General features: G+C 40.0%; 1 protein-coding gene across 1 annotated transcript; it reads right to left on the minus strand.

Moving 5' to 3' along the window:
- Nucleotides 1-7,202: 7,202 nt before the first annotated feature.
- Nucleotides 7,203-10,171, minus strand: LOC135092376 (SCAN domain-containing protein 3-like). Its single transcript, XM_063990829.1, has one exon. It carries the CDS (start codon nucleotides 9,323-9,325, stop codon nucleotides 7,541-7,543), a length of 1,785 nt encoding a protein of 594 aa, XP_063846899.1. The 5' UTR covers nucleotides 9,326-10,171; the 3' UTR covers nucleotides 7,203-7,540.
- Between the last annotated feature and the right edge of the window lie 5,301 nt (nucleotides 10,172-15,472).

Here is a 15,472-nt window from a genome sequence, read left to right on the forward strand (position 1 = left end):
TCCCATCATAGGGTACACACCCAATGCGCTAAGTCCGTCTTTATTGTAAAGCCTGAACACTATGACAGTGCAGTGGATAGCTTCAGTGGCAGTGGAGTTATAATAACAAAGGATGGACAACAGCATCTGGGTGCTGTCATCGGAAGAGAGGAGTTCAAGAAGGAGTACATAGGAGAAAAGGTGAAGGAGTGGATACATGAGGTGGAAGTCCTGTCTGACATGGCCAGGACTGAGCCTCATGCAGCCTACTCCGCCTACACCCACGGCTTGCAGCATCGATGGAGATTCGCCATGCGCACCATCCCAGGCATCAGCCCTCTCCTTGCACCACTGGAGGTCTCGATAAGGAACACCTTCCTCCCAGCGTTACTGAGATCCCACACCATCGGAGATGGGGAAAGGGCGCTGCTCGAACTTCCACCAAGACTGGGCGGGATGGGAATCACCTCCCCTGAGAAGTTCGCGACTGTGGAGAACCTCAACTCCCTCAAGCTCACCAGGTCCCTCACAGAGAAGATCATTGCTCAGGACGCACATGGTGAAATAGCCCAAAGTGCAGTCACTGAGCAAGGACGAATTATATCTAGAGATAGGCAACAACATCAACGAAACTGTCTCGAAGACCTGATAAACATCCTGCCTGCAACCACAGTGAGAAAAATCCTCACTGCACAGGAAACGGGAGCCTCTAACTGGCTAACGTCACTGCCCATCAGAGCGAAGGGCTTCAGCCTCAACAAACAAGAATTTGTCGACGCCATTGCTCTGAGGTACAGCTGGCCGATGGAAGGACTCCCCAGTACCTGTGTGTGTGGCTCCCCTAATGACGTCAACCACACCATGACGTGCAAAAAGGGGGGATTCGTATGTATCAGGCACGATGAGGTGAGAGATCTGACCGCCAGCATGCAAAGGGAGGTGTGCCACGATGTCTCCACTGAACCGACCCTCCTGCCGCTAGACGGCGAGCACCTGCGCTACAGAACAGCCAACACCACCAACGAGGCTCGAGTCGACGTCAGTGCACGAGGGTTCTGCACAAGGGGACAGAAAGCATTCGTGGACATACGGATCTTTGACCCGATGGCCGCCTGTCACCACGAACTCTCCCTGGAGGCCGCCCAACGCAAGAATGAGCAGGAGAAGATCCGAGCGTATGGGGAGAGAATCCAACACGTCGACCAGGGCAGCTTCACACCTCTGGTCTTCACCACATCTGGCGGGATGGGCTCCAAGGCTCAGTGCTTCTACTCAAGACTAGCCGACCTAATGGCAGAAAAGAAGCACCAGCCAAGGAGCCATGTCGTCGCATGGATGAGGTGCCGTCTCTCATTCTCCCTCCTCAGATCTGCCCTCCTGTGTCTCAGGGAGACAAGGCATTCCACTCCCATACCTGCAGACTTAGGAGGCCTCGACTGTGAGGCTACAGTGGTGGAGAGTGGCATAAGAGTAGATAGAGTAGAGGTAGAGTGAATTTATAGTTAACAACTAATGTTTATATTAGAGAGTATTAGATATGGTTGGATGCCACAGTCATTAGCGAGAGCTGGGGCTAATGACCTCCATGTAATGGAGCCCCTAATTGACACATCAATAAACATGGGGTGGAGGTATTATTTTAATGTAGTAAAAAAAAAAAAAAAAAAAAAATGTAGTAGTAGTAGTAGAAGTAGTAGTAGTAGTAGTAGTAGAAGTAATAATAGTAGTAGAAGTAGTAATAGTAGTAGTAGTAGTAGTAGTAGAAGTAGTAATAGTAGTAGTAGTAGTAGTAGAAGTAGTAATAGTAGTAGTAGTAGTAGTAGTAGAAGTAGTAGTAGTAGTAGTAGAAGTAGTAGTAGTAGTAGTAGAAGTAGTAATAGTAGTAGTAGTAGTAGAAGTAGTAATAGTAGTAGTAGTAGTAGTAGAAGTAGTAATAGTAGTAGTAGTAGTAGTAAAAGTAGTAATAATTCTAGTAGTAGTAGTAGAAGTAGTAATAGTAGTAGTAGTAGTAGTAGAAGTAGTAGTAGTAGTAGTAGTAGAAGTAGTAATAGTAGTAGTAGAAGCAGTAATAGTAGTAGTAGTAGCAGTAGAAGTAGTAATAGTAGTAGTAGTAGCAGTAGTAGCAGTAGCAGTAGTAGCAGTAGTAGCAGCAGCAGCAGCAGCAGCAGCAGCAGCAGCAGTAGTAGTAGTAGTAGTAGTAGTAGTTTAGTAGTAGTTTAGTAGTAGTAGTAGTAGTAGTAGTAGTAGTAGTAGTAGTAGTAGTAGTAGTAGTAGTAGTAGTAGTAGTAGTAGTAGTAGTAGTAGTAGTAGTTGTTGTTGTTGTTGTTGTTGTTGTTGTTGTTGTTGTTGTTGTTGTTGTTGTTGTTGTTGTTGTTGTTGTTGTTGTTGTTGTTGTTGTTGTTGTTGTTGTTGTTGTTGTTGTTGTTGTTGCTGCTGTTGCTGTTGCTGTTGCTGTTGCTGTTGCTGTTGCTGTTGCTGTTGCTGTTGCTGTTGCTGTTGCTGTTGTTGTTGTTGTTGTTGTTGTTGTTGTTGTTGTTGTTGTTGTTGTTGTTGTTGTTGTTGTTGTTGTTGTTGTTGTTGTTGTTGTTGTTGTTGTTGTTGTTGTTGTTGTTGTTGTTGTTGTTGTTGTTGTTGTTGTTGTTGTTGTTGTTGTTGTTGTTGTTGTTGTTGTTGTTGTTGTTGTTGTTGTTGTTGTTGTTGTTGTTGTTGTTGTTGTTGTTGTTGTTGTTGTTGTTGTTGTTGTTGTTGTTGTTGTTGTTGTTGTTGTTGTTGTTGTTGTTGTTGTTGTTGTTGTTGTTGTTGTTGTTGTTGTTGTTGTTGTTGTTGTTGTTGTTGTTGTTGTTGTTGTTGTTGTTGTTGTTGTTGTTGTTGTTGTTGTTGTTGTTGTTAGCAGTGAAGGAACTAATCAGTGAAAAAACTGTGATAAACAATGAGCACACAAATGTGTTGCACTAAGAGTGAGGCAGTGAGGCACACGGACACATAGACACACATCACAGAAAAGGTGACAGAGGCAAGGAGTGTGCATCAGCTGAAAGAAAGGATTATTGTCCCTAAGATTACAATAAATAAATAAACAAAATAATGCAATAAATAATAATAAAATAATACAAAATATTACAATAAATAAATAAACAAAATAATAGTAATAATGAAATAGACTCAGGTGGCTGTGTTACCTTGAGATTTGTTGATTAAGTGAAAGGTGGATGAGAGAGAGAGAGAGAGAGAGAGAGAGAGAGAGAGAGAGAGAGAGAGAGAGAGAGAGAGAGAGAGAGAGAGGGAGAGAGAGAGAGAGAGAACTATGCAGGAAAAATCAAACACACAAAGAGAAATAAGAATAAATAGGTAAGTACTTGTAATAATGATAATACTTATGTTCAAAATAATAATAATAATAATAATAATATAATAATAACAATAATAATGGTAATAATATTGTAACAGGTGATGGCAGGAGAGTGTGGAGGAAGGAAAGGGAGAGGTTTGGAGGAAATTACAACACGGAAAACCTTTTTATCTCCACCAGTGAGGGAAATTCTCCTGAAAGTCACTCCTCCCTCTCCTCCTCCTTCTCCTACTCCGCCTCCTCCTTCATCTGATCGGTGTGGGAGCAGCCAGGATGGGCAGATTAATCCATGAAAAAGTTTGTCTCCACAGATCAAAAAACGCGCGGGCGCCAACAACAGGACCAGCGTCGTAAACACTAACGTAATTATTTCATCCACAGGTTCAGACAAGATCAGAGCTTGTTACTTCAATGCCTGTAGTTTACAAAATAAATTAAATGAGCTGCAAGCTCTTATTTATCTTGAAAACTACGACATCATAGGCGTCACGGAAACGTGGATAAATTCATCAAGTAGGGATTACTTAGCTGAGTACTCGCTCCCTGGCTACACCATTTTTAGCTGCGAGAGAACGTAAACAAAACACCGGGGCCAGACAAGATATCACCCAGGCTTCTTAAAGAAGCAAGAAATGAATTCATGAAACCGTTTACAATTTTATTCAATAAAACTTTACTAGCGGGTAAAGTTCCCCACAAATGGGAACTAGCAAATGTCACGCCAATCTTTAAAAAAGGAAATAAATCTCTCCCAGCCAATTACAGGCCGATCAGTCTCACCTCAGTAGTGTGCAAGCTGATGGAAACAAAAATCTGAGATAAAACTGTTAAATATTTAGAAGAAAATAAAATCATAAAGAATTTCTCAACACGGTTTCAGAACCAAGCGCTCCTGCTTAACAAACTTATTAGACTTCTTTTATGAAGTATTTAACTCGTATGACGAGACAAAAGCTGTTGATATTATCTACCTTGATTTCCAGAAAGCTTTCGACACTGTTCCCCATAAGAGACTCATCAGTAAAGTAAAGCTCACGGCATTGCCGGAAACACCCTGAAATGGCTGAGAGACTGGTTCTCTGACAGAAAACAGCGTGTTGTGATAAATGGAAAAGAGTCAGAGTGGCATAAGGTAAATAGCGGTGTTCCTCAAGGCTATGTATTAGGACTAGTACTCTTCATAATGTACATTAATGATATTGATGAAGGGATAAACTGCAAAATAAATAAATTTGCAAACGACAGCAAAATAACAAGAAGAGTAACGTCTGTGTCACAATGGCAGGAACTGCAGTGTGACCTCAATAAACTAACAAGCTGGGCAGAAAAATGGCAGATGAGATTCAATATAGAAAAGTGTAAAATTCTACATATCGTAAGCAACAATGTTCAGGCGAGATATGTAATGAATAACATGCCACTTTCAAGTGCTGATAAAGAAAAAGATCTTTGTGTTGTTGTGCAAACGATCTAAAGCTGAGTCAACACTGCACAGAAACCGTAAAGACAGCAAATAAATTTGTAGGGTTCATTGGAAGAACCTTTGAATTTAAATCAGAAAAGGTTATACTTGCCTTATATAACTCGCTGGTGCGCCCTCATCTAGAATACTGTGTACAGTTCTGGTCACCATACTACAAAAAAGACATTGAAAAACTAGAAAAGATACAGCGCAGAGTCACAAAGATGATTCCAAGATTGCGCAATAAGTCGTATGAGGAACGACTGGAAGAACTAAACATATTCAGTTTAACAAAGCGCAGGATAAGAGGAGACCTAATTGAAGTGTTCAGAATTTTCAAAGGATATAGTAACATTGATGCACATAAATATTTTACCATTGATCATTCTAACCTAACAAGAAATAATGGATTCAAGATTATACCCAAACGTTTTAAATCCCACGAGTCCAAACATTTTTTCTTTAATCGTATAGTAAATATATGGAATAAACTTCCTGCCGAAATTGTGAACAGCAATACTATTGAATCATTCAAAAATAAAATAGACAAATATTTAAAAGCAAATCTCCAACATGCTCTCTTCTTGTCCGAATAATTACTAAATTCAATAATAAACTCTTATTTTACAGAAACCAGTTTTAATATAATTTGTATTAACTTTCAGATAGGCGTATAGAGTTCGCCGTAGGGTGAATAGTAGAACTTCCTTTCATCCTTTCCTATGAAAGCTCCATGTCAGTTTTTCCATACTGCATGGTACTTTTCCCAACTATTTCCATGCCAGCGCAAGCTGGAGGGAGTGGTGGGTGGGGAGGAGCCTTCTGCTATGCTGTCCTGTCTCTCTTCCCTGTAGCTAATTAGAAGTATTTACCAAACAGCCTTGCAAGGACCAAAAGATCTTTTGCTGTTTGGCTTTCCTTTGTATTCCTTTGTATCCCTCCTCCTCCCTCTTGGGTTACCCCAGATGGCAAGATTGAATGGGAGAAGATTGGAGAGTTGCTTGCAGGGGAGAGAGAGAGAGAGAGAGAGAGAGAGAGAGAGAGAGAGAGAGAGAGAGAGAGAGAGAGAGAGAGAGAGAGAGAGAGAGATTTTAAAGGCCACAAAATGTACTAGTAGGTATAATTAACTGGACAACATAGCAGTGCAAATATGATACATTAGACACACTTCACATACAAAACACATGAAAATAGAGAAATAAAGCGCATGGTCTCTCTATCTGTCTACACACCAGGTCAGCAATCCCACACAGTGCGACACAGGCAAGGCACCACACACACACACACACACACACACACACACACACACACACCGCATAGTGTAGTGAGCCGAGCGTCGGCACAATCAAGAACGCGAATCCCGGGCTCGGCGAGGCAAATGGGCGAGCCTCTCAATGTGTAGCCCCAGTTCACCTATCAAGGAAGTAGTTATGGGAGAGAACCTGAGGGGTTGTGACCTCGCTGTCCCTGTGTGTGGGTGTCAGTGGTCTCGGTCCTACCCAATGATCGGTCACTATGAGCTCTGAGCTCTTTCCATTGCGGAACGGCTGGCTATGTGACCAGCAGACGACCGTAGGTGAATCACACACACACACACACACACACACACACACACACCACCGTTTACACTTTCAGTCCTGTAGACCCCCACAGAAAGGAAAACACATAATAAAAGATTAATTAAATTAAATTAATTAAAAGATTAGACAAATAAAAGAAGATTAGACATTAAAAGATTAGGCAAATAAAAAGATTAGACAAATAAATAGTTAGACAAAATAAAAGAAGTTAGAGAAATTAAAAGATTAGAGAAATAAAAAGATACAGTAAAAAAAGAGATTAGACAAAAGAAAAAAATAGATAATTAAAAGATCAGACAAATTAAAAGAAATTAGATAAAAGACTGTTACTGTACGTAAAGGGTAACTGCTTCTTCAGTATTCCTCGATAATCATAAGTGAAATGTTCAATAGTTTCCTAATTGCATGAAGACACATGTAATATGCGTATCAGTACTCAGTGCTACATGAAGCCCCAAGCTGATGGTCGTTTGTAGGCGTCACTTAAAGGGTTCTCAGACGTACGATAATTATCATACAAGTACAATAATTTAGCATACTGTAACATAAAAAAAAATATAGTGCGTGTGATTATACGATAATGTCCAGTAATGTGCAATAATTTATACTTTCTTGAAATAATTCATTTTGGAAGTGATACTGCAGAGTATATTCTACCCCTGAAGAGAGAGAGAGAGAGAGAGAGAGAGAGAGAGAGAGAGAGAGAGAGAGAGAGAGAGAGAGAGAGAGAGAGAGAGAGGGGGGGGGAGGAGGTGGGTGTTTGGCTGGAGGAGGGAGGGAGTGAGGGGAGGGACACTACACAGTCAGTTCATGTATTGCAGTGGTTCCCAAACTATCTTACCTGACGCCCCCTTTTTGCTTCCAGTAGACCCGCACGCCCCCAGTGCCTCTTTTTTTTCATATGAAATGATTCTTACATCTATTTCTTAGCATTGTTCAGGAAAACATATTTGTTTGTATTACATTTTAATAATGAAAGCCACTCAAACAAATAATACTACATTCCAGTAACTAAAAAGGAAACATTTGGTTCAAAGTGAGCGAAAAAAAAGGTTTGAACATTAGCAAATTGGCAAAATTGAGTTGCAATTTTAAGAAAAAATAATTTGAAAACATGGCATATAATATTTGGAATGACTCATGAGACTAAGGCAAAATTTATGAACTAATTTAGTGAGATGGATGCTGCTGCTTCTTCATCACAAGATCAGAAATTCTAGGATTGAAGGATGACAGCGCACAACGCAAGTCATTTTCTACATCAAGTCGGTTGCGCTGTTTTGTTTTCAGAACAACAAGAGCTGAAAATCCTGTTTCACAAAGATAAGTAGAAGAAAAGGGAAGAATCACACGAAGTGCTTCTTCACCTATTTTTGGGTACATGGGGAGATATTTCACCCAAAACTCTTCTAACTTCATTGTTTCAAAGTCCCTTTTCGCGCTGGAGTCACATTTCAAATCGATGGCTTCCTCTTGCAGTGATTCCAGTAACAACTCCACATCAGTGTTAAATGGATTCTGCACCAATGTCCAAAGAGAATTCTTCATTGAGACATCTGGAAAATAGTGAATAAATTCCTCAGCAAGGGAATGCAGATGTGATAAAACCTCTTTTGTCACGTCATACTGCTCAATGTTTCTCTTCTCAGATAAGAGCTCATTCAGATGTGAGAACGATGAAAAGTTCCCAACTTGTACTTTTCGTTTCCAAAGATGAATTTTTTCGGTGAAAGCTCTGATCACATCAGAGTGTGCAATGATGTTTGTGTTTCTTCCTTGTAACTTCAAATTAAGGTTGTTGATAGCCTCAAAAAAGTCCACAAGGTATGCTAGTGAGAGCTGAAAGTCTTCCTCTCTGAATGCTTCATACAGTTTGTCTTGTTTCTGCTTCTGCAAGAAAATTTCCACTTCATCTTTGAGCTCGTAAAGACGACTCAGCATGTTTCCCTTGGAAAGCCAGCGGACTTCGGTGTGAAACAGGAGAGTCTTGTAATCAGTGCCCAAATCTGAACAAAGAGCTGCGAAAAGCCTAGAATTCAAAGAGCTATTCTTTACAAAATTCACCACTTTTATTGTCAAATTCAGTGAACTGCGTAGATTACCAGGCAGAGTTTTGCTTGCTAATGATTGTCTGTGGATAACACAGTGAGTCCCAGTTACAGCAGGATTTTTTTCTTTCACCAGCTTCACAAATACAGAGCGAGATCCAATCATTGATGGGGCACCATCAGTACAAACACCGACTAATTTTTCCCATGAAAGACCGTGCTCTTGGAAAAACTCATCAACCTTTGAAAAAACATCGATGGCCTTTGCTGTTGTCTCCAGTGCTGCTGAGAAAAGAATTTCTTCTTTCACAGTTCCTTCATCCACGAATCGAGAATAAACAAGCAGCTGGCAGAGGTGAGCAACATCAGTACTTTCATCGCACTGTATTGCAAAGAAGCGAGATGCTTTTATTTTTTCCAAAACTTGTTCTTTTATGTCTTCTGAAAGTTCGTCAATGCGACGCTTCACTGTGTTATCTGATAAGGAAATCTTTGATAACTTTCTTTGGCTTTCTTCCCCAAGCACAGTATTTGCAGCACTCAAAAGGCAGGGTTTTACAAGAGTCTCCCCCACAGAGTGAGGCTTCTTTGCTTTTGCAATAAGTTGTGACAGCTCGTAAGATGCTTCCACCAGTTTCCACGTTTCTTGATGAAAAACACTGCTTGAGTCCAGCTTCATACGATTCAGCTCATGCAGTTTGGCTGTGAAGAACTCCTTTGGCTTTTCTTTTAATGCTTTGTGGTTTGTGCTCAAATGTCGCTCCAGACGACCAGGTCTTAAGGCGTCATTGCTGAGGACTGTATGGCATATGACACACTGAGGGAGATGAAATCCATTCCTCTCTATAACAGTGAAGCCATACTTGATATATTCATCTGAATACTTTCTTTTCTTTGCCCCAGACATTTCTGCAAAGTGAAAATAGCAACAAACTTATAAACTGCACCATGGAACTAAGTAGTTATATAACATACCGTATTGGCATGCACCACACCACACATTCATATAACATAGATCACACAACTGGAAATCATAAATCTGTAACATACCACAAATATTCAGCACACAACGTGGCTTATATCTTAACAATAATGACAATGAGAACAACTGCGGAAAATACAACGAGAAGAAGCAAACGGAATAAAACTACACGCACGAAAATGCTCTGTTATACTGTGATGTAATGTGTTGATTTGACGAGCGATGTTTTGCATACAGTCGACCTTGGCATAGTTGTGCTCATGTACCTTTGTTTCTTGGATCTTATATTAGCGATTTTGGCGATGACTGAATTGTGATATGATGGTACGTTTTTGGTGTGATGTAGAGTAGTGCGCGCACGGTGGTTTAGTTTTGTTTTTCGTGTCGAGAGTTGAGTTTGTGTTTGGAGTGATTTAGTCTGTTATCGTGTTTTTTGGCTTTGTTTTATCATTTCCACTTTTTTATAATAGATTCGCTTCTTTCTGCTGTCTGAGATTTTTATTAACGTTTTTTATTAAGTGAATAGATATGGCGATTGAACCATCAACCCAGCAACATATACAGTACACTTAATTTGTCACACACACTTTTCGCCGCCTATACTGGAATCAACGCACACACTTCACCACATACATTCAAACTAGCGTACAAAACTCACCGCGTATTATTCACATTTCACACTTTTGATCACAACGAGTATTTCACACAATCAACAAGACATTCCATTCTGTATCGTTCTACCCTTGCAAATCGTCAAGGTTACAATGTCACTCATACACGTATGTGATCCAGAATTGAAGAGTGAAATAAATCCTTACCGTGGACAAGGGGAATATGTGCTCAGGTTGACGGGATGGAGTATTGGGAGTTTGTGACGAGTCCCTCAGTGGCGTCAGTGTGGTTGGTATCATTGACTTGTCCAAAACGTGTAAAGAGAACTAGCTTAATAGAAAACGGGTTGGAGTGACTGCTATAATTATACTTTGCATGTATGTAATGACAGATATTTGTTCTTTGAATGATTTTATTATTCTAATTAAACAAATAATTTTGAGCAGATGACTTCACGCCCCCCTTGTATCCTCCTCGCGCCCCCCTAGGGGGACGCGCCCCCTAGTTTGGGAACCACTGATGTATTGAGTGGGAGTGGCTGGAGATGGAGTGAGGGGGAGGGGGGGAACACTACACGATCTGTTCCTGTATTTAATGTGTGAGGGGGGAGGCGGGCGCCAGGTGACTGGGGGGATGCTTGATTAACCTTCATCAGGAGTCTCAGACAGGAGGCAGCTCAGTTGCGGGTGTTGTTCTACCTGGCTAAATTCTTATAACCTGGCACATTTCACAGCAAAGAGAATGGCAGATAAACGCAGTGCCGTGAATAGTGAAAACACAATAAAAACCAAGAAAAAAGCAAGGCGTGAACAAAAGTACAGAGAAGTCTGGGAAAAAGAATTTCCGTTGTTAAGACCATCCAGGAAGGACTCGTGTAAAGCAGTGTATAAAAAAATCTGGTGTTGAAATTACTGCACAGTGAACATCAATAAAGCTTCATGAGAAAAGTGGGAAGCATCACAATGTGTGCAACATCTAATTCAACAAAAACTATAGCAGAGGCGTTTGTCAGTGCACAAGGGCACTCTAGCAAGGGAGATTCACTTAAAGCTGCTGAAATCAAGCTAACAGCGATGATGGTTGAACATAACACAAGTTTTAGAATGGCTGATCATTCATGTGATGTTATCAAAGAATGTTTTTCCTGACTCAGCCATTCCTAAAGAGGTAAAAATGAAAAGAACAAAGTGTCAAAACATACGTGGTAATGTTATGGCTAAGTGTCATAATCAGGACCTGGCAGATAAACTGAAGAAAATGGATGAATCTACGGACATTTCAGTATCTCAGAACTTGTGTATAATGGTGTGATATGCAAAAGAAAATGGTGTTGCTAGTAAGTTTTGGGACCTGGTGCCAGTCTTCAGCAGTGATAACACAGAGACTGCAAGTGAAGGTGCTACTAGCAAAAGAATTTTTTTCAGCCATAATAAAATTATTCAGTGATTTTACAGTGCCAGTTGATATGATTCGATTTGGTTCAGATGGCTGTAGCACCATGATGGGCGCAAAAAAATTGTGATAATAGCAGACTTAAGGCTGCTTGCCCAGGTATATACATGATGAAATATATATGTCACTCAGCACACACGTGTGCCTCTGGGGCGTGTAAACAGTTGCCACAGTGCGTTGAGCAGTTAGCATATGACGTGCACAATACACTGAAACATTCTTCCAAACGAATAGCACAGTTATGCGAATTTCAAGAGTTCGCTGGAGTAGAAAGGCAGAATTTTATCACCATCACGTACAAGATGGCTCTCCTACAGTGCTGTCATCAAGAGGATACTGGAACAATGGGGTGCTCTGCAGCTCTTTTTCACAGACTTACACAATCAGCAGAGTAAGAGCTATTCACACGCACTAAAGAATGCTTATGAACTATTGCATAGTCCTTTTGTTAGACTATATTATTGCTTCCTTGAATCAGTGTTGCCCAGATTCACCCACTTTAACCTTCATTTTCAAAGTGAAAGAGTTGTGATAAATGCATGTCATAGTCAAGTTTGTAGTCTGTACAAGGATATACTGTTGACGTTCATGAAGAGAGACAGTGTGATGAAGCAACCGCTCGGTAATAATGAACCAAGAAATGAGCGTGAATGGAATATGCTGAAATAGGTGTACTTAGGAGCTTCTGTGCCTGAAAGAGTAACGAGTACTCTTGATCTGTATAAGGATAGAGACGAAATGACTGAATTCCAGAAGAGATACAGATCTTTCCTTGTCACAGCTGCAGAACAGATCAAGAAGAGACTTGATTTTGAGGACCCAGTTCTCTCAATACTGTCTATCTTGGAGCCAGCCTACGTTCTGGGTAAGAAAGAAGTAAGAAAACCTAGTCTTGTTCCTCTGGTAGTTCATCTTCCACACATAATTAGTGGAGATGACGCCACACTGCAGCAACTGGATGAAGAATGGAGGAAGCCTGAGTTCGAAGATCTCCCAGAAAACATCATGAGTGGGGGCAAGGAAATGGAAAATTAAAAGATAAAGCTCCTGATTTGTTTTGGGGTGAGATAAGGCTGATTCTGGATAGCGAGGGATGTTCAAAATACAAGCGCGTGTCTGACTTTGCACTAGCATGCCTTTCATTGCCCCATGCAAATGCGGATTGCGAAAGATGTTTCTCAGACATAAATAGAATGAAAACTAAAGACAGAAAAACTGAAAACAGAATCAGTAAGAGACATTCTTTTAGCAAAACAATCTGTAACAAGTAAATGAAACCGTAACTGCACCTCATCCCAGCCATCCAGGAGCATGATAAGAAGCATCACTTCCCAACCACTATATTCAACTGGTGTAGAAAGTGACCCAAACTATCCAGAAATCCACGGTGATTCAGCCAACGACCTATAAAATGGTGAATATACGATAGCCTCTCGTAACAGGCAGTGCTTTTCAGAACCTATATCAAATGCCTAACAAAAACTTATTGGTGTCTAGTGTTCCAGTGGTATATTTTGTGATATTCTGCAGAACTGACAAAAAGTAGACAGGTGAATGTTGGTGTACGATAATTTAGTTCAAAATACGATAATTTTTGACGGATGTGTACGATAATTTCGGCACAGAAATCTGGGAACGCTGGTCACTCACACCCAAGTTGCGCTCATACAAAGATGGGCAGGAAGGCGACCGAGGTAAATACTATAATTTTGTAGTAAGAACTGATTGTAAAAGTGTGAAGTTGATTTCATGTGCTGTTAATGAATACTGTAATATGTTGAAAGTGTTTGATATCAGTATATAAAGTTATTGTATAAGAAATTGAGACCGAGAACTTGTTCGCAATTCTTACGGTCATGCCTACCTCATCAATAAATGTCAGAGAGAGAGAGAGAGAGAGAGAGAGAGAGAGAGAGAGAGAGAGAGAGAGAGAGAGAGAGAGAGAGAGAGTTGCCTTTTCTTGACCCTACGATGATGGGTGTGATCAGTAAAACAGATCATCTGAGTGCTAATGAAGACCTGCCGGTGCAGCTACAAAGATTAGATAAATAAAAATGAAAAAAAAAACTAGACAAATTAAAAGATTAGACAAATAAACTTTGAAACTTATGTAGAATCTAGAACTTCTAGTGTTTTTTTTTTTTTTTGGTAACGTTGTTCGATTTCTCCATATAGAGTGCTATTCATGCATTTAAGCGTTTTGGTACCGAAGAAGCTCAAAACACTAATAATACACGTTTTTCGTAAACTCTTTTCGATTCCACATATAAAGCACTTTGCCTGCATCTTTGCGTTTTTCTACATAATAAGCTCAAAAACACTTAAAAACATGTTTTTTTTTGTAATGTTATTTTGTTTCTCCATAAAAAGTGTTTTACAGGCGTTTTAGCTTTTTTGTACGTAATAAGTTCAAAATACTCAAAAGTTATGTTTTTCGTAATGTTGTTTTGTATTCCCATATAGGTTGATTTCCATGTTTTATTATTTTTTTTTCTGTGTGTGTGTTTTGGTGCCTATTATGCTCAAAAACATTCAAAAGATATCTATCGTAATATCATTTCGTTATCCCATATATGGGGATTTCCAAGTATTTCAGCTTTTTCATACCTATTATTGTTAAAAACACTCAAAATACACGTTTTGGGTATTGTTGATCTGTTTCTCGATATAGAGTGCTATTTCAACGTTTTATGATTTTGCTTTGTAAGAAGGTGAAAAACTCATAATACACGTTTCTCGTAATATCTTTTTCTTTTCCATATAAAGAACTCTGCGTGGATTTTGGCGTATGTAACAAACTCAAAAACTCTCAAAATACTTTTTTTTTTTGTAGTTATTCTTTTTTTTTATATAAATTGTTTATAATTCTTTTTTTTTTTTCTTGGTAATGTTATAGTGTTTCTTGCATGTGTTTTAGGGTTTTGGTATGTAAGCTGAAAAACACTCAAAACACAAGTTTTTGGTGATGGTTTGTATTCCCATATACAATGCTTTCTATGTTTTTCAGCGTTTTGCTGCCTAGCATATAAAAAATAAATAAATAAATAAATAAATAAATAAATAATATTTTTTTTTTTATGTAGGAAGGATACTGGCCAAGGGCAACAAAAATCTAATAAAGAAAAATGCCCGCTGAAATGCCAGTCCCATAAAAGGGTCAAAGCAGTGGTAAAAAATTGGTGGATAAGTGTCTTGAAACCTCCCTCTTGAAGGAATTCAAGTCGTAGGAAGGTGGAAATACAGAAGCAGGCAGGGAGTTCCAGAGTTTACCAGAGAAAGGGATGAATGATTGAGAATACTGGTTAACTCTTGCGTTAGAGAGGTGGACAGAATAGGGGTGAGAGAAAGAAGAAAGTCTTGTGCAGCGAAGCCGCGGAAGGAGGGGAGGCATGCAGTTAGCAAGATCAGAAGAGCAGTTAGCATGAAAATAGCGGTAGAAGACAGCAAGATATGCAACATTGCGGCGGTGAGAGAGAGGCTGAAGACAGTCAGTTAGAGGAGAGGAGATGATGAGACGAAAAGCTATTGATTCCACCCTGTCTAGAAGAGCAGTATGAGTAGAACCCCCCCAGACATGTGAAGCATACTCCATACATGGACGGATAAGGCCCTTGTACAGAGTTAGCAGCTGGGAGTGGTGAGAAAAACTGGCGGAGACGTCTCAGAACACCTAACTTCATAGAAGCTGTTTTAGCTAGAGATGAGATGTGAAGTTTCCAGTTCAGATTATAAGTAAAGGACAGACCGAGGATGTTCAGTGTAGAAGAGGGGGACAGTTGAGTGTCATTGAAGAAGAGGGGATAGTTGTCTGGAAGGTTGTGTCGAGTTGATAGATGGAGGAATTGAGTTTTTGAGGCATTGAACAATACCAAGTTTGCTCTGCCCCAATCAGAAATTTTAGAAAGATCAGAAGTCAGGCGTTCTGTGGCTTCCCTGCGTGATATGTTTACCTCCTGAAGGGTTGGACGTCTATGAAAAGACGTGGAAAAGTGCAGGGTGGTATCATCA

Source organism: Scylla paramamosain, chromosome 40 (assembly GCF_035594125.1).
Source record: "Scylla paramamosain isolate STU-SP2022 chromosome 40, ASM3559412v1, whole genome shotgun sequence".
NCBI lineage: Eukaryota > Metazoa > Arthropoda > Malacostraca > Decapoda > Portunidae > Scylla > Scylla paramamosain.

Bases quoted from the DNA above. Each gene is read 5' to 3' on its own strand.
- LOC135092376 (XM_063990829.1), bottom strand. From the start codon at position 9,325: ATGTCTGGGGCAAAGAAAAGAAAGTATTCAGATGAATATATCAAGTAT.